At 49.9% G+C, this 24,945-nt stretch overlaps 8 protein-coding genes across 8 annotated transcripts; 5 read left to right on the plus strand and 3 right to left on the minus strand.

Annotated features, from left to right (window-relative positions):
• Window positions 1-1,494: 1,494 nt before the first annotated feature.
• Window positions 1,495-4,133, plus strand: N7503_011700 (potassium ion transporter; the record flags this gene model as incomplete). The annotated part of the gene is made up of 2 exons (XM_057071246.1): window positions 1,495-3,273; window positions 3,327-4,133. Coding segments are annotated over 2 exons (2,586 nt in total), but the record flags the coding sequence as incomplete, so codon positions are not given.
• A 730-nt stretch (window positions 4,134-4,863) lies between these two features.
• Window positions 4,864-7,140, minus strand: N7503_011701 (uncharacterized protein; the record flags this gene model as incomplete). Its single annotated transcript, XM_057071247.1, has 1 exon — window positions 4,864-7,140. The coding sequence occupies one exon, from the start codon at window positions 7,138-7,140 to the stop codon at window positions 4,864-4,866; it is 2,277 nt and encodes a 758-aa protein (XP_056917858.1).
• Window positions 7,141-8,372: 1,232 nt separating this feature from the next.
• N7503_011702 (dTDP-4-dehydrorhamnose reductase family protein) lies at window positions 8,373-9,572 on the minus strand. The gene is made up of 4 exons (XM_057071248.1): window positions 9,364-9,572; window positions 9,281-9,300; window positions 8,520-9,228; window positions 8,373-8,461 (listed from the first exon to the last, which is right to left on the minus strand). Exons 1-4 carry the CDS (start codon window positions 9,543-9,545, stop codon window positions 8,431-8,433), a joined length of 942 nt encoding a protein of 313 aa, XP_056917859.1. The 5' UTR covers window positions 9,546-9,572; the 3' UTR covers window positions 8,373-8,430.
• Window positions 9,573-10,315: 743 nt separating this feature from the next.
• Window positions 10,316-12,003, plus strand: N7503_011703 (FAD-binding oxidoreductase; the record flags this gene model as incomplete). The annotated part of the gene is made up of 2 exons (XM_057071249.1): window positions 10,316-11,914; window positions 11,971-12,003. The coding sequence occupies 2 exons, from the start codon at window positions 10,316-10,318 to the stop codon at window positions 12,001-12,003; spliced, it is 1,632 nt and encodes a 543-aa protein (XP_056917860.1).
• A 439-nt stretch (window positions 12,004-12,442) lies between these two features.
• Window positions 12,443-14,482, plus strand: N7503_011704 (STE20 family serine/threonine-protein kinase; the record flags this gene model as incomplete). Its single annotated transcript, XM_057071250.1, has 5 exons — window positions 12,443-12,491; window positions 12,559-12,626; window positions 12,689-12,856; window positions 12,919-13,520; window positions 13,573-14,482. The coding sequence occupies 5 exons, from the start codon at window positions 12,443-12,445 to the stop codon at window positions 14,480-14,482; spliced, it is 1,797 nt and encodes a 598-aa protein (XP_056917861.1).
• A 2,994-nt stretch (window positions 14,483-17,476) lies between these two features.
• Window positions 17,477-19,324, plus strand: N7503_011705 (DUF4048 domain-containing protein; the record flags this gene model as incomplete). The annotated part of the gene is made up of 2 exons (XM_057071251.1): window positions 17,477-19,056; window positions 19,129-19,324. 2 exons carry the CDS (start codon window positions 17,477-17,479, stop codon window positions 19,322-19,324), a joined length of 1,776 nt encoding a protein of 591 aa, XP_056917862.1.
• A 580-nt stretch (window positions 19,325-19,904) lies between these two features.
• Window positions 19,905-20,576, plus strand: N7503_011706 (translocation channel protein TIM22; the record flags this gene model as incomplete). Its single annotated transcript, XM_057071252.1, has 3 exons — window positions 19,905-20,021; window positions 20,077-20,172; window positions 20,238-20,576. The coding sequence occupies 3 exons, from the start codon at window positions 19,905-19,907 to the stop codon at window positions 20,574-20,576; spliced, it is 552 nt and encodes a 183-aa protein (XP_056917863.1).
• A 3,045-nt stretch (window positions 20,577-23,621) lies between these two features.
• Window positions 23,622-24,802, minus strand: N7503_011707 (cysteine synthase A; the record flags this gene model as incomplete). Its single annotated transcript, XM_057071253.1, has 2 exons — window positions 23,622-24,619; window positions 24,682-24,802. The coding sequence occupies 2 exons, from the start codon at window positions 24,800-24,802 to the stop codon at window positions 23,622-23,624; spliced, it is 1,119 nt and encodes a 372-aa protein (XP_056917864.1).
• Window positions 24,803-24,945: the final 143 nt, after the last annotated feature.

Raw genomic sequence — 24,945 nt, forward strand, 5'->3', positions numbered from 1 at the left:
CTTCAGGGATCCGCGGAATCTATTCACATTTGGAATGGACCAGACCGCACAGGACACCTTGGTATAAAAATTTCGGAGCCCCTGACAGAAACTCGGAGTGTTTGGTGGGTATCGGTGTGAAGAGTGTTATCTCATGGCTTCGGCATCCCTGCCATGTCCGTGCAGATCATCGTGATAAGAGCCATATATCCTACAAATCCTTAATAAATTTTACTATACCCATGGATGATGAAGCCAAGAATGTCGGTGTCCGTGGGAATACAGATCACACGGCTCGTGTATATACGGAGAGCGAGATAAACAGAGTGACCGAAACACGAAAAAATAGGGTTATAATACCGAGGGGCGTTGTGGTTTACCGCCACGGAGCTGAATGACTAGGCCAATCAACAGCGTGAGGAATGCTTCTAGACCACATGCTCGAATTACAGGGGGCAAATGGTCATGCAAGCCCATGCAGGAAAAGTGGGAAACCCTAGGGACGGGCCACGATATCGGCTGGAATGAAAAGTGGGCCGCGAGATCTCTCTTCCCCCAAATTCCGGTTTGATGGGACTTTACAATCACCTTGACGTCGTTTGATTGCCCTGGCTGCATAATTCATGCAAAAATAATACTCTAAAGCGACTCACTCTATGTATTAAGAGCGATTATGTAGAATGTTTATGTTCCGCGATTGGTTCGGTTTATGTATACTGGAGCTCGGCACGTGCATGTAGCCAGTAAGGGATATACTATGTGATATGAGATGCTAGGCCCTATATTGCTTACTTCGATGACGACTTATAGATGTCGTGGTATTTCATATAATATGATATGTTAAGGTCTTATTCAGCCAGATGCAGTATCTTGCTGCACCATCTGCACTTCGACGCAGTCGGGATCTCAAGAGTGGATACACCAATAACAAGAGCAAATGAATATCCGGCTCTTGACCACTGCGCCCCCGACAAATCTAAAAGCTTGGCCGGGAACTAGTTAAAGGGGTGGGCCGTATTAAATGATGAAAACCGGTACCCAACGCTTTACAGGGATCATGAAGATGATAGATGATGAGATCGAGTGTGTTTACCCAAAGAAAATCAAAATAAAATGAAACAAACTTTCATTACACAGATTTTACAGTTGTAAAACGGAAACTTACATATTTGCCCCTCGCTGCCGAGCGATCGACAGTGCACGTTTTTGGCAGGCGTTACGAATGTGGTAAGAATACAGCTCCACCCGAAATTCGACTCCGTTTGCGCCTTTTTTCTGCGTTCGCCGTCACCAATCGATTTGACTTTCGGTCCCTTGACATCTTCCCCCAATTTTCTTCTTATACCATGCTCTCAATCTTCTTCTTCACGCGGTGCTCAATGCCTCGCGGCTAACAACGGCGTTGCCCGTGCCCCCTCTGCACGCCTGACTGGTCAGCGATCGGTGCCACATGTATGCACCGCAATAAAGCTTCCAAAGACTCGGGTTGAAAAAGACTAATGGACGAACAACAGGACCGCAAAGTTTCCCCTCTTTCGAGAACAATTTCTCCCGGCCTCTCCTCCGACGACTGAGCCTTCAGCCTGGGAACGACGGCGCCGCCGCCTGCGTCCATTTGCCATGTTCTCAGCCTTTATCCGCCGGGTCAACGCCATCAAAAAGCGCATCCCGATCTTAAACTCGCTGCAACTCGACTTTATCTTTATGCACTATACCTATATCATTTCCTGGATTATCCTCTGCTCCGTTATACTCTTCGCCGGTGGAAATATCGCCTACATCGATGCCCTTTTCTTGTCGGCCGGCGCCAGCACCCAGAGTGGTCTGAACACCGTCAACCTGAACGAGCTCTACACATACCAGCAAATCGTCCTATGTCTGATAACATGTCTCTGCACCCCGATTTTCATCCACGGTGCTCTCGTTTTCATCCGTCTATATTGGTTTGAGAAGCGTTTCCAGAATGTGGTCAGGGATGCACGTGCGCTGCGCACTACTCGCTCGCGCATGGATACTGTGAGCCAGGGTAAGAACAGCCAGGATATAAATCGTGCGGAGCTTGGTGTGAGTGGTCGGTCGATAGTGGTGCTTCGAAATGACTCCGGGGACGCACGTGAAAGCCGTCTGCCAGATCCCACCGCCCCCCAAGTTGATGGATCGTCGGATTCCGAATCGCCCACGTCCAAGGAGGCCACAAACCAATCTACCCCGGAAACCTCCCAAAATGATATTGGGAGTCGGTTCGGGCTGGGTAACTTGCGATTGCCGACTCAGCTGAGTCCGGAGCATCACATCGCGTTTGTGGAAAACCAGCGAAAGAACAAAGGTGCTTTGCGCATTCCCAGTCCTCGCGAATATGATCGCGGTGGTGTGCCGGAGGATCTTGAAGATGGTGGTGGAGATGAGGGAGAAAATGATCAGACCAACGAGCCTGTCCCTCCTCGATCCCGAAGGCCGAGCTCTGGATCTTCTGAAGATGACCAGGTTCCTCCCATGGAAGGGCCGCATATCACCATCAATGAGCCCGACTTCACTCGAACTCGTACGCGTGGAAACACATTCGCACGCTTGGATACTCGGCCGACTATGCGTGATACAATTACCAAAGAAGTAAATGACGCCAACGACGATGACGCTGGGCTAGGCCCGTCCAACACAAGAAATACCGTCCGAGGAATTTGGCGATCTCTGACACATGAAAGAGAGCGGACTACCCAGCCGTATCTTAGTTGGAACGCCACTGTGGCCCGAAACTCGAACTTCGTCGACCTGACCGAGGAGCAACGTGACGAGCTGGGCGGTATTGAGTATCGCGCTCTCAAAACTCTCGCGGTTGTGCTCATCTCCTATTATGTTGGATTCCATCTTCTTGGTCTAATTAGTCTGATCGGTTGGATCATGACAGAGGACAAATGGGGTAATGTCATCAGGGCAGACGGTGTTGGCCGTCCTTGGTGGGGAATTTTCACTGCTGCCTCTGCTTTCAACGATCTTGGCTTCACTCTCACGCCCGATTCCATGTACTCTTTCCAAACCGCCATCTTCCCCTTGCTTCTCATGGCGTTCTTGATCATCATTGGTAACACGGGTTTCCCTTGTATGTTACGACTGATGATCTGGGTTTTGTCAAAATTCGCTCGCCAGGGAACTGCCCTCTGGGAAGAGCTGAAGTTCCTTCTCGACCACCCCCGTCGTTGTTTTACCCTTCTCTTTCCCCGAAATGCCAGTTGGTGGCTTTTCGCCATCCTCATGGCCTTAAACTGCATTGATGTGATCTTCTTCATCATTTTGGACGTGAGTATCATTCGCCCGCATTATCCCGTTCTACAGACTGACAGTACCCCTAGTTAAATGACTCCGCTGTGACAAAATTCCCAGTAGGAATCCGAGTTCTTGACGGCTTCTTCCAAGCCGCAGCAACTCGAACCGCCGGTTTCGGCATCGTCAGTCTTTCAGACCTACACCCCGCGATTCAGGTATCCTACCTGATCATGATGTACATTTCCGTTTTCCCAATCGCTATCTCCATGCGTCGTACAAACGTCTACGAAGAAAAGAGTTTAGGCATCTACGGCTCCGGCGACGAAGACAACGACGACGAAAACCAAACAGCACCCAGTTACATCGGCGCTCACTTGCGTCGTCAACTAAGTTTCGATTTGTGGTATGTTTTCCTCGGGCTATTCGTCATTGCCATCGCCGAAGGCAGCCGTCTCGAAAGCTCAACGGACTATAACTTCCAACTCTTCACTGTACTTTTCGAGGTCGTCTCTGCCTACGGTACTGTCGGGCTGTCATTCGGATACCCCGGCGTCGATACATCTTTCTCGGGCCAATTCAACGTCGTCTCTAAACTCGTTATTATTGCTATGCAGATACGTGGTCGTCACCGTGGTTTGCCTTATGCTCTTGACCGGGCTGTCTTGTTACCCTCTGACGCGCTCAACCGGCACGAAGCTGAAGATTCGGAACGTCGTATGCGTCGGCGTGCGTCGAATCTTAGTGGTGCTGGGTCGTTGGGTCGTCCGTCAAGGACTTTCTCTTCGTCTCGTCCTGATGCAGGTTTGACTTCTGGTTTGGAATCGCATGATTGGCAGACCACTAACGGGGATGCCCTCACTCATCGCTCGGCGACTATTCGGTCCAATCGTTAGCATTGGTTTGATTCCTTTTCATCTAATTTATATTGGGATTATGTATTATCTAGAGGTCCGGCGTTGTCGGCATATGTCATTTTGGTGGTTTCACTTCCAAGGTTGGCCGTTTGAACATATTGAAATATCATAGCATCAGGGTAATATCGATGCTGCACTTACATTTGATCTGAGTTTATTTATTTATTACCTCCTTGTTTAGGTCTCGTATTGGTGTTTTTCCGTATGCGGGTGACCTGCAGGGCTGCATTCCATTCCGGTTGCAGATCAGCCACGCTCCGAGCTCTATTGATAAGGCTACATGAGGATCGACACACCCGTGACATCGAGTCCTATCGTAAGATACTAGTACATGTAAGACTATTTGGTGGGTTACAGTTGTGGAATTAAATGGCTTGGAGGTTCTTTTTTTTTTTCTAAGCTACTCATTGTTCAACAACGAAATTGGGGTATCTAATATGAAACATTGGACCCAGAAACAGCGTAAGTGCATCTGTAAAGATATCATAACAATAAGTAAATCCCGACTTGACATCAGTACTTCATTGAATGTGTCCTCCGTCGTATCCTCGCACTATGGCTGATATCACCGCCGAATTGTACTTAAGAGGGAAAAAAAGGCATGAAAACAGAAAGAAAAGAGATTGGTCATAAATTGAGAATTGGAACCGAACAAATATTCCAAAGAACATAGATCATACCGTCGTGAAAATGTAAGATTCAGGGAAGCTCACAGCTGGTGAAGCAAGCTGCCCTCTGCAAATGGATTTTCCGGAGACATATCCAGCATCGGCCGGGTAGCATTGCGGTCACCAGTTGCGACACCATGGCCAATGGGTGCTGCCTGATTATGGTTTGCGTTGGGGGCAGTTGCAAGAAGACTGTGGGGCAAGAACGGAACAGCCGGCGAGCTGGGGCTATGGTTTGCCGAAGTGGTATCCGTTCTGGGCTGAGCAGGACGCACGCTGCGAATGGACTTGGCCCGGAGTCGAGCCTGGGGGATCGGTGGGACCTCGACTGATGGGACTGAGGGGCGTCGCCATGCGACAGCTGGTGGGATGGCCATGGAGCTAGGCAAGAGGTCAGGGCCTGTGGCTGCGTCGATTAGTGCCATGCCGGGCTCCACGGTGACACCGCGGCCTTTGCGAGTGTGCTGCGGCTGTTCTTGGAAGACCGGCGTCAGGTCAACAAGGGGCTTGCCCTTCTGATTGAGAGACTTGCTGCGATTAAGCATGGTGCCGTTCGGTGCGGCGTTAGGCGTGTATGGTGGAGGCACAGCCTCATTCAAATCTGGAGACAATGAGGAATTTTGCATCGCTCTCTTTTCATTTTCCTGTCGCTCACGCATGGATCGGTGCCTCTGGGTGTAGGCGCGTCCTAGTAGTCCCGAGGGCGAAAAGGTCTCAGCGTCTATTACTTCAGAACTGATACCTTGTACTAGCGGTTCATCGTCTTGGGCGTGAGTGTTCAACACCAGTGTCTCGGGGAAATCACGCTTTACATGAGGGGCCCGGTGCCTGTCCATTGATGGTCGTACCCTGGAAAGCGACTCTGCATCACTGGGAATCATATCCACCAGGGGCGCATCACTGAAAGGGTTCGGGTCGCGCCTCCGAGTCAGCGTACGTGCTGGATGAGACGCTTCATGGCCGGCAGACTGCGTGACTTCTGTTGTCTTTTTCATGAGATACCAGCTCCGCCACTGTTGAATGGCATGGTACCACTGGTCGGCAAGGGCCCGGTCGTTGGTGCAGAAGAAGTGCACAAAATTGTCACTCAATAGAAACATGGAAGACTTCTCCTGGCTTTTGATAGCAAAGCAGATTCTCTTGGGGGGCTTGAGGTCCTTGGCAATGGCTCGCGCACTTGGAGAATAGATATCATAGTCGGACAAGTGACAGATATTCGTGTGGTCTTTCGCGTTTTCTTTCTTTGAAATGAAAACTTGACCATCTGCACGCAAAGTGACATACCGCTTGTCCCATTTACGACGCCGTTGAGAATGGTAAATGTAGAAAGTAGTGTCAACAGGTTGATCGCTTGGGACTTGCGGAGGATTCACTTGATTCAGGGTAGCCATGCTGGAAGGAGGAATGATAATGAGACTGTTGTCGGTATCTCGTGCCCAGGAGTTCATAACATCTCGCACATGCTCATGCCGACGCAAGGGCCGCTCTAGACTGAGTTGCTGAAATGATTCAATCAGAATGAATTTCTTGGGGTCGATCTCGGGGAAGTGCTCCCCAGCAGACGAGAGTAGATCTGAGACGAGTGTGGAAGGAGTGATTGTCAAGTTGACAAAGCTATCGCTGTATTGTACGCGAACATGACGCTCTCCGGCATTAATAGCTGAGATAGGCGCATCGATTCCAGGAACGATTCCCCCTCCTCCCACGCCGATGTAATTTGGTCTTGACTGGTCTTTCTGGGGTTCTTTGGCTCTAGATAGCTTGACCTTCTGGAAGAAGGACTTCCGCTCCCCTGTTGCAGAGGGATTTGATGTGGGTCGAGCGGATGTTTCGTGTGTTTGCATCGACATTGGCTCTTCTTTATTTGCATATTTTGACCGTCTTTTATGCGGTTGGGAAGATCGCGACCAGTATGAATGCTTAGGCTCTTCCACCTGAGCTCCCCCTGTCAACTGCTCCATCGCATCTAGTCGATGCTTTTCTCGTATGCGCTCCTCCTCTGTCGTGCAATCCACGCTCGTTTTTTCTGAGAGTAGAGCTGCCTGGGCATGTGCGAGATTCGGAACGGCTGGAACAGACCCGGAAGTATTGCTAGCAGAGGGTCGATTGCGCCGGTACCGAGACATACTTCTTGCAATCGACGGATTGGCCTCATTTGACTGGGTGCTCCCACTCCTAGCAGTATGGTCCATTGCCCCATCTTTGACCATTACCCCACTTCCATGTGCCGTAACCGTATGAGTCCCTTCCCGAGCGGATCGATACCGAGAGGGCTGGCGCGTCGGCTGCGCCGCGCCATTCGCCTTACACATTTCCATCGCGGTCGAACGTTGGTATCGTCTGGAGGGAACTCAAGAGATTCTTGGACAAAATCGCAATCCCAAGTCTCTTTTCCTTGATCGTGTGACAATCAAGGTCCCTTGTTAGGGTTGAGCGCTGTGATCGGAAAAGGGTCAGTGCATTGCGACAGAATGCGACAACCAGTTTAAGCGAGCACACGAGGGAATACGACGAAAAGGAATAAGGCAGCGGACAAAAGACAACAATAATGAAAGCACGACTATGGTGGAATTTTTTCAAACCGCCAAGTTATGGGGCTGAAATAAAATGCGACAAATTTGGAGGAAGATTTGGGCCCCCATCACACCGCTGGGTGCACAATGGATGAGATGGTGCCTGGAAGGCAAGCGCGCCGATCAGGAACCGGGCTGCAGGACTCAAGAATGGAAACTACCAGTCACATTGCAGATCACTCACTCAGAAATTCATTGGGGATTTGGTGCACTTTGCGGTTGCGGGATTTGGGGAGATGAAGAAGAGAAAATGTGCGGACACGGGAAGACGCTTCCGGATCGCGACATTCCTCCTGTGTTCAGCTACCACGATCGGCAGTAGAACACTGCAGAATGAAATTGGAAAAAAAGATCCAGATCGAATGTTGCACAAGCCAGGACCCTGAGGGATCCACCGGGTAGCTCCGTTTTCTGGTCCACTAAAGTGGGGGATCGTCCCTGAATCCCTTCACATCTGCTGTAGCTGAGCAGACGAGTAGATAAGTCGCGAAATACCAATAGTCAACTCGGTTCAAAGAATTTATGGCCGCTTTTTGTCATTCAAACTCAGGCATGTATGCTATATATTCGTTTTGAGTCTTCTCAACATCACCTAAAGATGCTAGAGCTTATAGAATGTACCAGCGTGGAAAATTGGATATAAGATTGGAACAAGTCAGAAACTACATTTTGGATCAGTACAAATAATTTTGCCGATCTATGTACCTCGTGGCTATTCATAGGGTTGAACTTGTGTGGCCACATGTCTCAAACAAAGTTTCAAGATCGATAGCGTCTATTTACGAGAGAAAAAATAATCTACGCTGATCTTTGCGACTGTTTCCCCGAGGAAATTCGATTGATTCAGTGGTGGCACGATCAACGTGAAACATGGACGAGATCGGCAAGCTGATAGGTCACAAAGTTGGTTGACAAATTTCTGTCATTTCTGTTCATTTGCTTGCTCATACCAGGCCTTGTATGACCTATACAAAAGAGGTTGGGTTGAGTTTCATTTAGAGGCCTCATAGCTCAGAACGTTTCATACCATTATCCCTACTTCCTATACGCACCCAATTCGCGTCGCCTGCATGAAGGTTAGCCAATGATCAAAAGAGTCCAGTGGAGTCCAAGACTCCACTTACCACCAGGTCACAAAGTCAACAGTTCTGACATCAATTCCCAATTCCACAAGTGCCTTAGTAGACAGATGTGTGTCGTATGGCCGCTGAGCGCCATTGGGGTCATTGCCCTGCTTGTTACGAATCATACCAGGCAGCGGGAAACCAAGAACTCCAGCAAGCTTCTCACAGATCTCGTACTTGGTCATACGGTCCTCGGAGCTGAATTGCAGGATATGTGGCAGCTCCTTCATCCGGTGTTTTTCCTTAATGTACTTGATGACAATGTCTCGGCAGATACGTGCCACATCCTCGGTGTTGGTGGGGTAGCGTTGGGCCCAATCATCCATCTTCACACCAGCATCTGCATCTTGTGCCTTCATGACTGCATCCACCAAACAGTTGATGGCGCTCTCGGAGGGATCCTTGGCGGTTCCGTAGAGTACCGGAACACGGAGGACCACACCTAGACCGGTTGCCTTGGTAGCTTCCAGAACTGCAACTTCTCCATCGCGCTTGAATTGACCATACATGTTCGGTGGCTTGGTCTCTGCGTCAACTTCGTAGGGCGCTTGGCCCTCCACTCCGGGGAAAACGTAGTCGGTGGAAATGTAGATCAGTAAAGCTCCGCGGGTAGAGCATTGCTCGGCGAGAATACGTGTGGCGTCGACATTGAGCTTGCGTGCTTTCTCTGGCTCTTTCTCACACTGGTCCGGGGATTTGTTTGCCGCACCTTGTGTCCGACGTTAGCTCTGTGGGCCGGGGACGGAGAGAATGAAGCTCACAATGGATGACAATCTGGGGCCTAATGACCAGGGTTCAGTATTAGCAATTGCCCAAATGGTTGATTTGTCCCGAGGATACATACTTAACCTCGTCCAGGATGTACTTGACCTCTTCTTCCTTCTCAAGGTCCGCTTTCAGAATTGTTGGCGGGGTAGCTCGCGATAGTCCCTGTCCAACCACTAGAACGCCTGAGCGCTGGAAGGTATTGAATACCTGACGGCCAAGCAGGCCACTGGCTCCTGTTACTAGAACCACGGAAGTCATTTTCGTTATTGTTAAGTGGGAAGTGTCGTTCGCCGGTGAGAAATTCCATTTGCTGTGGTCTAGCGGGGCGCTACCATGACGTAACTGACTCACTTGTTAGGTTTCCTGCCGCTTCTAGATGTTATCTTTTATTTACTGCTTTGATTCTGGAGCTTCATTGGGCCTGATTCATCCATCCACTGGTATCTTGAGGACTCAATATTGAAATAAATGGTGGCTATCTCCTCAGGTAGCTCTGCTGACCAGGTTCCCCTGCCGATCTCTCGGCATCAAAATGCTTGCTTCGGCAATTTAGAAAAAGAGCCCACATTGAAAATTAAACAAAACAACATCCAAGATGAAAATGATCAATTAGACCTGGGAGATGGAGATGATTTCCCCTCAATTGATACTAGACATCAAAACTTGTTGAGTTTCCAGAACCTAGGGAGCCGGTTCGTTGTACATTGCAATTGGAAGTTACATAGAAGGGAATTGGTGCTTCCGTCAAACTAAGGTTACGAATCAAGCAGAAGCTTAAAGTGTTGAAATGGAGGCTCGCACGAATAATGGCAGTATTGCCAAACACTCCTCAGTACCACCGAACCTCTAGCGCAACCGGAAGTCGAAAGCCGAAAATCACCGAAATCCTTGCAAGTTGTATGGCGCAATCATGATCGTTCTGCCGTCGATCGCGGGATCTCCACTCTGGAATTTGTTGGACCGGATAATTATCCTCCCCAAAATTTATCTGCCAAGTTCCTCCTCTCTCCAACATACCACCTACAACCATGTCTGGTGTTCGGAACCTCTCAGCGGCTCTCCGCCGTGCTCGAGTACCTCGCACTCGCATCATCGCTCGCCCCATCGTCCCTCAAGCATCATGTGCGACCGTGCTGCGTAGCTTCACTACAAGCTCCACCGCTCGAGCCGACAAGCAGATCAAGTACACCAGCGACGCATACCCCAACCTCAAGCGTGACTCGAAGTTCGCCGAGATCTCTGCAGACGATGTCGCATTCTTCAAGGAGCTCCTGGGCTCCGAGTCCGCAGTCATTGACGGCGTCACCACCGATGCGACGGACGACATTGAACCTTTCAACAGCGACTGGATGCGCAAGTACCGGGGCCACACTCGTCTGGTTTTGAAACCGGGCAGCACAGAGCAGACCAGTAAGGTGCTGAAATACTGTAATGACCGGAAATTGGCCGTCGTGCCCCAGGGTGGAAACACTGGTCTGGTCGGTGGTTCAGTCCCCGTCTTCGATGAGATTGTCATCAACACCTCGCGGATGAACAAGATTCGCTCGTTTGACGAGGCTTCTGGAGTCCTGGTCGCTGATGCTGGTGTCATTCTTGAGACGGCTGACCAGTACCTGGCCGAGCACAACCACCTGTTCCCCCTTGACCTGGGTGCCAAGGGCTCGTGCCACATTGGAGGTAACGTTGCGACCAACGCTGGTGGTCTGCGATTGCTGCGTTACGGTAGCTTGCACGGAACTGTGCTGGGTCTCGAGGCGGTCCTGCCGGACGGGACTATCGTTGACGCCCTCTCCACTCTGCGTAAGAACAACACTGGTTACGATCTTAAGCAGCTCTTCATTGGTTCCGAGGGCACTATTGGTATTGTGACTGCTGTGTCCATCATCTGTCCACCGCGTCCCAAGGCCGTCAACGTCGCCTACTTCGGTCTGGAGAGCTTCGAGCAGGTGCAGCAGGCTTACCTGGCTGCCAAGGGTCAGCTGTCGGAGATTCTGTCCGCATTCGAGCTGATGGACGGCCGTAGTCAGGGCTTGGTCATCGAGTCTACTGGTAACAAGCACCCGCTGGAAGGCGAGTACCCCTTCTACTGCCTGATTGAGACCAGCGGCTCCAATGCTGAGCACGACATGGCCAAGCTGGAGACATTCCTGGAGAATGTCATGGGAGAGGGCATTGTCGCTGATGGTGTGCTGGCTCAGGACGAGACCCAGTTCCAGGCTCTGTGGCGTTGGCGTGAGGGTATCACCGAGGCCCTGAGTCACCTCGGCGGAACCTACAAGTACGATGTGTCGATCCCTCTGTCTGATCTATACCTCCTTGTTGAGGACACCAAGGCTCGTCTGACCGAGATGGGCTTCGTCGGCGACGATGACTCTTTCCCCGTGCGCGCTGTCGTCGGCTACGGTCACATGGGTGACTCCAACCTGCACTTGAATGTGTCGGTGCGTCACTACAACAAGGATGTGGAGAAGGCCATTGAGCCCTGGGTGTATGAGTGGATTCAAAAGCGCAACGGCAGTATCAGTGCTGAGCACGGTCTGGGTGTTGCCAAGCGGGAGTACATTGGTTACAGCCAGAACGAAACCATGGTCAAGTTGATGAAGCAGCTTAAGGCTGTCTATGATCCCGTGAGTACTGAATTCCTTGCAGGTCTTGTTGTTTATTTACTGATCTTCCTCTGCAGAACGGCATCATGAACCCATACAAGTACATTTAAGGTAGAATGTACGGAATATTTTTTAGAATTTATTTGAAGCGTATCCACAGTGTATAAAAAAGAAGACCATCATCAGTACCAACAAGTTGCCCGAATCAATAAAGAGTATAGTTAGTAGAGTTTATTGCATCGAACCAGACCCTTGCATCGACGCTAGTCCTGGTTTGGTAAGGTTATCCCCACCTTACGGCCTGACGTGTCAGGTGTCCACCCGGTTGCCATGCGAGACGGAGCTGTTGTTTAGCATGGACAATGCGCATTACAGGCTCCACCCCTTTACCATCTTCCATTTCTTTTTCTTGACAAACTTGCTACTCCAAGTCTCCTGGGTGTTTTTGTTACGGCTATCAAGCACAACGATTTTGTCCTGTGCATGATTACTATCCCCGTTGCAGCCCAGTCCGTCCGGAGTCGCTAAGTTGAGCCGATCGTCGCAAGAATGGCGGAAGATATGGCGAGTCATTACCAGGTGATGGAGGAGTTGGGAAGTGAGTGCTTAATCTCCAACCATGCCCCTGCAGGAATTGATGTACTGATCCGCTTCTTGTTTACCAGGTGGAAGTTTTGGCACTGTCTACAAAGCAATTGATAAAACTACCGGAGAAATTGTCGCGGTGAAACATGTATGCATCCATTCGTCCGAAAGGTATCGAAATACCTCAATTGACATCCGTTTGTTTCGCAGATCGATCTCGAGTCCAGCGAAGATGATATCCAGGAGATTCAGCAGGAAATTTCGGTCCTGGCCACCTGCGCCAGCGCGTTTGTTACACAGTACAAAGCAAGCTTCCTCAAGGGGCACAAGCTTTGGATTGTGATGGAGTATCTGGGAGGAGGATCGTGTCTGGATCTGGTAAGTCGGCTTTATCCCTGCTGGTTCGTTATCGCATTTGCGTTTGCTAATCCTGGCCGCAGTTGAAACCAGGGGTTTTCAACGAAGCGCATGTCGCAATCGTCTGCCAACAGCTATTGCAAGGTCTCGATTATCTCCACAGTGAAGGAAAGATCCATCGCGATGTCAAAGCCGCCAACGTTCTACTCTCGAATACCGGAAAAGTGAAACTGGCCGACTTCGGTGTCGCGGCGCAGTTGGTTAATATCAAGTCTCAGCGCAATACCTTTGTCGGCACACCCTTCTGGATGGCTCCGGAAGTTATTCAGCAGTCCGGATACGACTTCAAGGCCGATATCTGGTCCTTGGGTATTACTGCGATTGAAATGATCAATGGCGAGCCTCCGCATGCCAGCACACACCCTATGAAAGTTCTATTCTTGATTCCGAAAAACCCGGCTCCTCGCTTGGAGGGCAACGATTACAGCGCCACATTTAAAGACTTCATCGCTCAGTGTTTGACCAAGGACCCCGATCACCGCCCCAGTGCGAAGGAGCTTCTGCGTCATAAGTTTATTCGAAATGCAGGAAAAACCGAGGCTCTGCAGGAGCTTATCCACCGCAAGCAGGACTGGGATGGTGGACGAGGAATGGCCAAAGACGTGAAATACTATGCAGAGTCACTGTATGTTATTTTACAGATGATTGACAGATATCTGCTAACAATACATTTGCAGGAATACTATTACCAAGCTCCCGACTGAAGAAAAAGACGACGATGAAGATTGGGTGTTTGATACCGTCAAAGCTCCTAGCATGTGGGTGCCCAAGGGTACCGACTGGTCCACACTGGACGAAGAGTGGGAAGAACAAGACCCCAGCCAACTGATGGAAGATATGCACATCACTCAACCACCCGCACCACCAAAGCATCAAGCCAATTCCACAGTTCGTCGGGCAAAGGACGCCGAGCGCTCACCATCGGTTCGCCGAGCCAACACCAAGCGCCGCTCCAGCGGTGTCAAGCAACCATTAGGCCTAGATCTCAGCTACGGCAACACTCCATCCACCGTCCGCCAATTCCGTCGTGTCTCAGACCGTGTCCCCGCCAACAATGAGAACGCACAGATCAAGCCCCCGCCTGGCTTTGATGAGAACACCAGCCCCAAGCCTCTCTCTACTGACACGATAAGCAAAGAGGGCCAACTCGGCCGACGTGCCTACAGCAGAGCTGTGGGTCTGTCGTGCCAGGAAGTCCTTGCTACCACCGGAGACGGCGAGAAGCGTGAAGCAATCTCTCGATTGGCAGAGGCCTGGAGTGACCTTGAGATGGTCGATCCCGAGGGTCTTTACCACATCGTGCGCATCATGAACGAGAGGCTCCAAGCTGATCCCCGCCTGTCTACTCTCATCCCTACATCTGCCCAGCCAGATTCCCCACAGCGACCACGCCTTGTGCTGGCGCAAAACAACCCTCACCTTAAAAGCCACCACCGACGTCAATCAAGTGCCGTCGAACCTCAACCCTCATCCCCTCTTGCCAACTTGCCCGGCCAGAACGCATCTGGTATGGAACACACAAAACAGTTAACCGATGTTCTGTACACCCGCTGGGCAGAAGGCCTCCGCAACCGCTGGGGAATCTAAATCCTACCCCAACCCAACCCATCCCTTTCGCCTCAACCTCATTTTCAACCTCATCCTCAACCTCTCCCTCTCTTCCTCTTGATACATTCGTTTGTATAGACCTCACGGCGTTTGGGTCTTGTATAAGTTGTCCGAGTCTGCCACTCGCTTGCATATTGGCGTCCATTCTTTCTGTCTTTACGTTTGATGATTCCCGGAGTTGTGATGGTGTAGTAATTTCTGGTACATTTGTCTATTTTGTTCCGAAGGAACCTGTGGTTATGCTTTGATTCTCTTCATCCCTGTCCTGAGTATTGGATCCAATACGTCGGGCTCGGCTCTTTTTCCATGGATAGCTTTTTCCTGGTGTTATTTGTCATTTATGTGTGTATGTTTTTGTCGCCCCTTGTTTCCCCCCTACCTCTGTATTGCTTTCGGTAAGGGGGAAAGTGTGGGATACAGTATGTATGAAAATCTCTGGGTTGAATGAAAATATGCTGTGATTGAACATGTATGACTACGTTTACATGATCCTGTATTGAAGTGTTGTCCTCTGTATGTAGGAAGTTGACCCAAAAAGCTTGGTTCGTCTGTAATCTGCCGGTGCATGTCTTAGCCAGGCCTAGAGCCTCCTTTCGCTGGAAAGCTTCGGGTCGGCATGTGTGGGGCTGTCTACGCAGTGTGTGGGGCGTAAAGCAGCGGTGGATGTAACTGCCTCGGGTGTATAATATATTATGGGGAGTCATACCGTGGCTTAATCACATTGCCTGGTGCTTCGGAAGATGAAGCAAGACCATGATAGATATCCCTTGTTGAGATACAAAGGCATGTCCAAAATGAAATCAGAAGAAACGGGCATCGGACCTCTGAAAGAACGAGTACATGTACCTAAACAGACAGCTCGAGCGCGAAGGTGGCCAGGTGCTTACATATAGTTGTGGAAGGATATCACAGGCATATCAGCTCAAAAGCAGCATACCAAAGCATAAATATTCCCGATTTTGTAAGCTTTCCGAATCCAATTCTCTTTGTTGGAACAGTCACATTTGCCCTAGGATCCCGGTTAATTCCGAGGTCCAATTCTTCTCTATATGACAAGTTCTGATATCAAATTGTAGGCTAAAAGGCAGGACAATATATGATGTGGTGGCCCTGGCGCGGAGTTGCTACACACACATCGGGGGTGTTAAGGGGCTGCGACTATGATATATCATTCCAACCCAGAACTCTGTTTTCTCCAGCCTATTTTCCTCGTAAACTCATATTGCTACACATTCGAAGCTTTGTTGCCAGTGCATCAAAATTCTAAGAACATTAACTACTCCTCTCATTTGTTGGTCTCAATGATGGACCATGGTGTCCTCAGCGGGTCTAACACTCCTTTAGGGGCCTCACTTCTTCCGAACCTGGAATTGTTTCGGGGTATTGCCAAGTAGGCAGTGGAAGCGAAAGAACGTTCCAAGGAATGTACCTTTCCTTGAGCAACAATTTAAAACAATTTAAAGATCGGATCACTGGTGCACGGCTCATTTCAAGTGCTCTCGTCGAGATTCAAGTAAGATAAGAAGTAAAGAGCCGGATGACGGCAACAGGAAAGAAGCAATATCTCTAGCTGATCGGCATTTGCCGCTGACTTCTCAAATTCGAAGGGGTGATTTGAACTTTCACCGAAAACAGTGCTCTTCCGAGGTCTAGACTCGTAATTCTGGGATGAAGTTGATTTGATGAATCCGTATCATATCTACCTTGGCGCTATAATCTGCAAGAGTATATATATTGTCTCAGCGTACTTAATGTTTCTGCGCATTTGCAGTTCTCTTTATCTGACTTCACTATGAAGTTAAGCGTATTTACTCTTCCCAATCTATGGTGTTCATGGTTGGTAGTGTCTTGGATAGAAGTGGGTTGAGTAGATTATAAGGTTACAGGAGCGAATGATGCCAGGATTAATGCAAAATGTCATTAGAAACGAGCAATCCAAGTGCGGGCATTGGGGTAAATGAAAAGGGTAATCAAATTGGAGTCTATGCGACATCATAGTAGGGCCCAAAGGGTTCTGATAGGGAGAAAAGAGGAACAATGGACGAAATGATAGGAAAGACTGTGGAGACGACTTTATAGAAGCATGCGCGGTGAGAGAAGCGCTAAACCCAAACTGATACGCTAAACCATATTAGGTAATGCGCAGTCGAGTGTACGGAGTCTTTTTAGCGCGAAGTGGAGTACTCCGTATACTGGAGTGGATGCTTACTCGACACAAGATGGAGCAATTTAGCAAATTAGCAATTTCAAAGATGTTTTTGTAGCGTCTAATTTTAGGATTATGAGGACCTGATACACCTTCAATCTCATCCTCCAAAGTTGATGTGATCTACACAGTTTGTTATTATTTGAGCCCATTCTAAGTCTAGACCCTGGCACTATATCAAGCAAGACTGTACATAATGGAGCAGCTAGCTAAATGTACTTGTGCGAGGATCTATTGCTCGATTTCATATCCTAAAGCTTTTAATAGTTACACTACACGTTGTACATCGCTATGATTTCATCGATCAACACAAAGAATGCGCACATGTACAGCATGCCCAGGTATGCAATGTGAGATCGGAGAAATTCATCCAATGGCTTTGCTCGTTCGTATCTAGGCAATTTGAACTGTCGATCATTCTTAGCCCCCACGAGTCATTAACCCCTGAGGCTCTCCCATAACACCAAACACAAGTAATATTATGGGAAATATCGATAGGCAAGTAGAAATTACAGCATTGCAGTAAATAGAAACGAAATCACTGGCTAAAAGCGGCCAGTACCTCGGGGCGGCCCCTGAAACACTCGTGGCAAGGATGCGCGGTCCAGGGACCCGCTGTGGGCTCTCAGGAGAACGGAGACTTCCAGACCTCGCCTGTCACCTTTTTCCTCTTCATTCCATCCTCTGTATATATTTTTTCGGTGTTCATATGCCCCTATACCTTCCAACATAACTCATTCGTTTCTCTCCTTGCTGGCTGGTCCATCATGGAGAGCTCGGGAATGGGCGATCTACTCGCCCACGGTCCACCGCCGGATGCGTCCCAGACTTCAACCCTCGAATCCCCAACACAGCCGGAGCCTGTATCCGAGCAGTCACACACTCTTTCTCGCTCCTCATCCCTCTCGCAGAATAACCGATCATCACTACCACGTGCTCACAACACAGCACGACATGCGAAACGCCTGACCTTGAATCTCCCCATCCACTTCCCTTTGAATCATTCCCCAGCCGCAACCCCGGATAGCGCTATTGCGTCGCCGGCATCCATGACCCCCGTCACACAGTCGTCAAACCCTGGGCTCCCTGCTCTTCCCCCCGGAACGCCCATTCCATTCGATGTCCAAGACGATGGCTACGACTTTCTGCGGGCCATCGCTTCTCAGGAACGGAAGGTGATGGAGCTCCGCGAGGAGCTGCAGCGCGCGGAGGCAGACCTGTCAACGATCAAGAAACAATGGGCGTTGTCAGAGAAGTCGAGGAAACGCACTGAGATCAGTCATCACGCTGAGCCGATGCTACCACTTCGATCTCCCGATTTGAGTGGGGCAGAGGCTCCGAGTTCGACCTCGCACCGTCGGGAACAAAGCATGAGTTCCGTCGGCAGCTCGGCCATATCCCAAGAGCGAATCAGTCGGGAACTGGATCGGCGTACGAGTATTCGTGCTGCCCCTGCAGTTCCCGCAGGCACAACCATTTCATCCAATGGTCGGCGAGTCTTCCAGGGCTCTCACACACGCACATTGTCTCTTCTCTCCCCCATCACTCTGACCTCTGGCCTGAGCCCCGGTCTTCCTGATCCTGAGCGCATTGGTCGGACACCACGGTCCGCCACTCTGCCCTCGGTTGAACGAGCGACTACTGGTCCGAGCATGGTGGCACCGATCGACGAGAGTCAGGTACCGGAACATCTGCTTGCACAGTGGCGTAAGACCATGCCTCCACCGTCTCGAGAGGCGCTTATGCGAACCGGCAAGCAGATGGCTTCGGATCTGCGCGAGGGTCTGTGGACATTCCTGGAGGATATTCGACAAGCTACTGTGGGCGAGGAAGGTATCAACGGAACAGAATCACGAACGGTGTCATCGCCGAACTCGCTAGCACCACCGAATACGCGGAAACGAGATTCGCTCGCCAAATCACGGAGTCGGGACCGTCTATCGGTTGCGGGGGACAAATCAAGATCTTCATCATCTTCGTCGCGGGGTCGGGGGCCAGCGGCTGAGCCAACATCTGGTAAAGACTCCAAGCCGGCGGACATCGCCTCTTCGTTCTGGCATGAATTTGGCGTTGATTCACCAGCGCAGAAGACTCCCGGCGCTCGTCGCAGCCTCTCCGAAAAAGTCGACGACACGACCCCGCGGGGGGAGAAGGAATCCGAGCGGCTCGGTCGCCGCTCCGGCAGTCCAGCCAACGAGGAGGATGATACCGCCGATGATTGGGATGTCTGGGATACCCCGTTGTCAGGAAATAAGAAACATACACCCTCGTCCAGTCGGTCGACTGTCGAGTCGAAGCCGGACCAGTCGCCCACGACGCAGGGTAGTAGTCCACGAACCAGTGCTAGGTACATTTCGACTTTCTCTGATTTTATTTATGACAACCTTGTCATGAGCTGACGCTGACGCCTGATCCGCAGCTTTGGCGAGTGGAATCCTAATTCCGCCGCTCCTGATCCCAGTGTCACCGAAGGCATCCCCTGGCCTGTCATCACCAAGCTGGCTCCCTCCAAGCTCCAGCGTACTGCTTCCAATCTTATGGCTGAATGGGAACGCAGTCTTTCGCCATCTCCGGAGCGAAACAACTCCTCCGGAAAAAGCAGCAAGAAGGACTAGTCCTGCCTTGCTTTTCTTTCAATCTTCTTTTCTATATATATATTATTCCCCATTTGCTTCTTCGGCCCCATTGACGAGGGTCTCCGTTGGGCGATTTGGCACGACACAGCATCCTTGAAACTATGCAGGGCTACGACTGTTGCACCCACGAGAGCGTTGCTTCTTTTTTATCTCTCTATACAATTTGGAGCGTCTGGTTCTTTTGTTGGTTTCTTTGACCTTGACCTCTGCTTGTTTATATCAAACAGTGATAAATGAGAAACCCAAATATCGAATTACCTTCTTGATGAGATTTTATCACAGTCATTCCATCATCATCAGAACATTTTGTAGAACCTTTGATATAGATCTGTAACCCCGTTCTGGCCCGACGGAGTCACGTGCTAAACTGCTACCTTGGTTGATCTGCCGCGCCGCAAAAATAAATTTGCGTGAGTTGCCGCCTCCGCAAGATTCTCCGCGCTCCGTTGGTTCGTGTCCATAGGGGATCTTACTACGCCTCAAGTCCTATCCACCCAGGCATCCTCCTGAAAATAAATCACCAAAGAACCCACACGGTCAACCAACTGAATTAATCATCATGAACCCCGCGGGTATGGGTATGGGTATGGGTATGGGTACGGCGCAGCCGATGGGCGGCCTGGGAGGTAACCCCAACGCCGGCATGAACGAGCAAGAGCAAGCGATGGTTAAGATGGTACGTGCCCCTCTAGCAAATCTATCAGTATATTGACTAACACAATCCGCAACAGATGCAAGCCGGTATGGAGTCCTGCCCCGTCAAGACAGTCATCTCCGGTACAATGGGTTTCGGTCTCGGTGGTGCATTCGGTCTCTTCATGGCCAGTGTAAGTCGCGCTGCACCCCTCCATCTTACAACATGACCATTCTAATCATTTCATGAAATATTTAGATGTCCTACGATTCAACCTTTACCCCGCAAGGACGCGCAATCGCCGATCTCCCCTGGCGCGAGCAGGTCCGCCGCGGTTTCAAGGACATGGGTGCCCGCTCCTGGTCCTCTGCTAAGAACTTCGGTATCGTCGGTGCGCTCTACTCCGGAACTGAGTGCTGTATTGAGGGTCTTCGCGCGAAGAACGACTTGACCAACAGTGTTGCGGCTGGTTGTATGACTGGTGGTATTCTGGGTGCCAAGGCTGGTCCGCAAGCTGCTGCTTTTGGTTGTGCCGGTTTTGCAGCTTTCAGTGCTGCTATTGATGCTTATATGCGCATGCCCGATTCCGATGATTAGACTCGCCCTAATGTCGCCTTTGATCTCGACTTCGACTTCGACTACCACCCACCTTCACTCCCGTTGGCTGGCTTGTTTCGATACCTTTTCCGTTGCTTGTTTTCGGTCTGTACTTCTTTTTTACGGCACTTTGGCGAATATTTTGGATAGAACGGAAGCATAGAGGGCGTTTGGGTTGCTTTACATCTCTTGTACGATATATTCTTGCTGTACATAATGTGCGACAAGTGGGTTGCCGGGGATCTGATGTTCCTCGTGACTGCTTTGTTTTGACTTGATGGATTATCTCCACTATCAAAAAAGAATGGCTGTTGATTCTTTGATTCATGACGATTACGATGTAGTATGAGCTACAACTAGTACATAGCGGTCTAAGTATTGTGTGGACATGTACTGTTACATATTTGTAGATGTCTATGGAGCAGAATGCACTTGTGGAAAGGGCTAATAAGGATCAGTCACATTAGCTTCTCTTGCACAGTAGTACAACCCCCCGAGGCCGACAGCTGCGAGTGCAAGATTCGTTCTTCTTGAACATCTATTGTGATTGGTATTTGTTTAATAATGCGGTGGCAGAAGGACAAGGACGGTGTGCGTCGATGCGCGAATTTCAGATAGCCCTACTTCCTGTCTTCAGTACGAAGGCGGGGGACTATCTTCATCACATGAGTGTCTTTCATTTAAAATCCTAGGTGCTGGTTGATTCGATTCCATAGAGGCTTGGCATGCTTCAGTGAAAGGGACAAAAGGAAGAATAAATCGAGAAAAAAGAGACTTCTCAACGGAAGGGTTTGAGCGCCTGTCAAGTTCCCCCACCCGAAGAGGAAGTCACCTTCGCATCTGCTCTTGGCAATCAGGCAACTTGCTGGAGCAAAATTTACCTACTCAGATATAATGTTATAACGATCGACTCAAGTCAGTATAGGTGGCAGTCACTACATGTTCGATACTAGCGAAACTCGAGAGAGCACCTATGGAAAACTTATCTTTTGCGTATACTGTACATTTTAGAGACTACTAAATCTCTGTACCGTAACATAATAACCCACCTTTTCCTCCTCTTCCTGGTCCCATGTTAACTTACAGAAAATATTGTCAAGATTTCTCTCCTCTGTTCCACAATAGACAGTATACCTTTTCCTCCTCCAGTCGCAAAATTGATCAACCCCGCTGTTCAACAAGAGTTCAACCAAGGGAGCGGACCTGTGCTCAATGGCCTGTAGCAACAGTGGCATCATAAGTGCAGGAGGAGGGAGCAACGATGCAGCATGAATGTCTGCTCCATATTCAACTAAGGCAGCAGCTGACTGGACATCTCCTAACTTGACAGCTGCTTGGAATGGCGTCCTGGGTATAACTGGATATATCCTGTTCGGATCAGCCCCGTGGTCCAAGATGAGCTTGATAATTGCTGGCCTCTTTTCTGAAGGGCAATCATGAAGAACTGTGAACAAGGCCCCCTTCCCACAGTCCCATGACTGTATTTTGGTATCGTTGATGTCGAATTCACCGCTGTCAAGCAAGTATTTCACTATGTCCACTTGCCCGGATTTGATAGCTTGTATGAGCGAGTCTAACAAGTTCTCACGATTATTGAAGTAGCCACGATTTTCTTTCACGCAGTAATGCATTACATCTAACTCCCCAGTCCTCGCTGACGCTCTAGTCGCTTGCGCCAGGAAATGATGATGGTAAGTCCTATCATTATTGGCCTGGTGGTACTTGGTAAAGAGCTTTAACGCTGTCAGATTCCCGGCTCGTGCAGATATTATCGCGACATCAAGCCAATAGAACCCACGAAGGGCTCTCCCTCCGTCCTTTCCCGAGCACTTTATTATTGTCTTGATGACATCTTCACTGCCCATTTTTGCAGCAACTGTCAGTGGCATAACGCTGAAACGATAGCTCTTGTTATTGATCACCATTCCAGTGTTCAGATAAATGGACTCTAGTTCAGCAGCATCGCCGCGGATAATTGCACTGATCGCAAGAATCACAGGGAGAGTCATGGCTGGTGATTCCCAAAGAGATCGCTGGAAAGCCCGAAATCCTTCTGAGCATGATTTGTGGGATTGAGAGTCAAGCATATGTTGAGGAGAAAGAAACCCCACACAGCAAAAAACGTCAATCATTTTATCGAGTAGCGTTTCTGTTTCCTTGGCAGTTCGGTTGCTTGGTAGGTCCAGTATTTCCTGGACGTGACTCGAGAAGAGACACGGATTCTGCGTATGACGCTGTACTTTCAGATGAAGATAGCGACGTTTCAGATCTGCTGGGAATCTACTCCACCATCTCAGTCCTGGTATCGGGGAATCAGGATTTTCGAAGCCGAAGCAGTCGTTTTCGAGAAGTGTTGGATCTTTCGTTATTATGGTCATAATTTCGCTGGCGAAAAACCCTAGTAAAGGATTAGATAAGACTTTTTTTCGTAGGATGTGTAGCATACTGTTTACAAGTCTCCTCCGTACGAGACTTTTGACTGATGAAGTTTCAGCGGCCTGTTGGAGGATCAGGGTAAGTATCTCGGCTGGAAGACGCATCTTTGTAGCATTCGGATGTGAGACCAAGAGTTAGCAAAACAATTATTACCTGCAGACTCCAAATGGGCCGGGCGTTGCTGATGGTTGCTATGAGTCCGGTAGTGTCTGTGAGTCACAGCCTTCGCATCGATGGCTTGCCTAGCGTCACATGCGCAAGATAACAAACCCCTATATTTAAAAAGGGACTTTGAAGATGAGGATGCTGGTTTGCAGAGTGTCAAGTCATGTGCAATGATTCATGAATCTATCAGCAGAAATTTGAGGCACATATGTCTTGGGCAGGCATTGTATAGGGCTGGTTCCAGTGTATACCTAACCATGGATCCCGGAAAGAAGAACCAAATCTATTAGTTCTGCAGGTAGCTAGAACAGAAATAAATATTTGCCATGTGCAGTGAGTTACATTCGGCAGGTTTTACATAGACTTGTGAAGCTTGGAAACCTTGGGAGGTCGAAAAATACATTTTATATTCAGGTCAAATCTCTACACATATGTTGAGTGGGTCTAGGGTAGCACAATGTACTTCTCCAAGTGCTTGGGAATCGAGCTGCGCAGTTTCTTGCTCTCGAGCCAAGTCTGGGAGAACAACCGGTCGGCGTACCGGTAAGCACCATCGCACAGGATGGTCACGACAGTGCTGCCCTTGCCCATCTTCTCGGCAACTTCCTTAGCAGCCACCACGTTCAGAGCAGAGCTAGCTCCCAAGTAGAGACCCTCCTCATCCAAGCAGCGGTAGACCATCTCAATGGTCTTCTCGTCGCTGATGTTCAGGGAACCATCCAGCAGGTCAATATCCGGCTGGAGATTGTCGGTCACACGGCCCTGGCCAATACCCTCAGTGATACTTCCACCTGAGCGGTCGACGAGCTTGCCGCCGCTCTGGATGTAGCTGTGCAACACACTGCCTGGCGGGTCAGCTAGGAAGCTCTTAACGCGTCCGTCACTGACTTCCTTGAGATAACGTGTGATACCAGCAAGCGTACCACCAGTACCCGTAGCGCAGGTAAAGGCATCAATTTTGCCGCCAGTCTGCGCCCAAAGCTCCGGTCCAGTGGTCTCGATATGGGCTTGACGGTTGGCAGTGTTGTCGAACTGGTTGGTCCAGACTGCATTGTTCAGAGACTCGGCATGTCTGCGCGCCTGGTGGTTGTAATTCTCGGGGTTGTCGAATGCGACGGCGGGGACCGGGTAGACCTCGGCACCCAGCAATCGGAGCAAGTCAATCTTTCCCTGAGACTGTGTGTTGGGCATGTAGATCACCAATTTGTAGCCCTTAGACCGACAAACATGCGCGAGACCAATACCGGTGTTACCGGCAGTGCCCTCAACAACAGTACCCCCAGGCTGGAGTAGTCCCTTCTTCTCGGCATCCTCGACGACGAACAGTGCGGCCCGATCTTTCACACTACCGCCAGGGTTTTGGAATTCAGCCTTGCCCAGCACGTTACATCCGGTCTCTTCAGAGAGGCGCTTCAATCTGATCAAAGGAGTGTTGCCAATTGCTACATAGACACGCATTTGTAAGCTAATCGCTTCGGAACCCGCAACGGAGCTATCAACCTACCTTCCGTCAGACCATTGACAACGCCCTGCGCTGTGGACACCCGGGAAGTGTAGGCAGGTCTGTTCTCGACAGCAGCCCGAACGGCCGTGGTACCAAAGCGACGAATGCTTTGACGGAACATCGTGAAGTAGCAAATAAAATGCAGCAATGAATGAGCTGCATGTCACCGGGGATTTGGGGTCTCCGATAGCGGGGATGAGTCAGCCACATTGAAGTCAGGTGACCGCTTATCGTTCCTTCCCCGTTTGGGCTGTTTGTTTACCG

This window comes from Penicillium pulvis (genome assembly GCF_028828015.1).
Source record: "Penicillium pulvis strain IBT 33274 chromosome Unknown scaffold_8_segment0_segment0, whole genome shotgun sequence".
Lineage (NCBI taxonomy): Eukaryota > Fungi > Ascomycota > Eurotiomycetes > Eurotiales > Aspergillaceae > Penicillium > Penicillium pulvis.

What these genes read in the sequence shown, in the direction of transcription:
- N7503_011702 (XM_057071248.1), bottom strand. Translation starts at nt 9,545, where the DNA reads ATGACTTCCGTGGTTCTAGTAACAGGAGCCAGTGGCCTGCTTGGCCGT. An exon ending in TACATCCTGGACGAGGTTAA is followed by an intron (nt 9,301 to 9,363) that starts GTATGTATCCTC and finishes CCTGGTCATTAG; the next exon opens with GCCCCAGATTGTCATCCATT. An exon ending in GTTGACTTTGTGACCTGGTG is followed by an intron (nt 8,462 to 8,519) that starts GTAAGTGGAGTC and finishes ACCTTCATGCAG; the next exon opens with GCGACGCGAATTGGGTGCGT.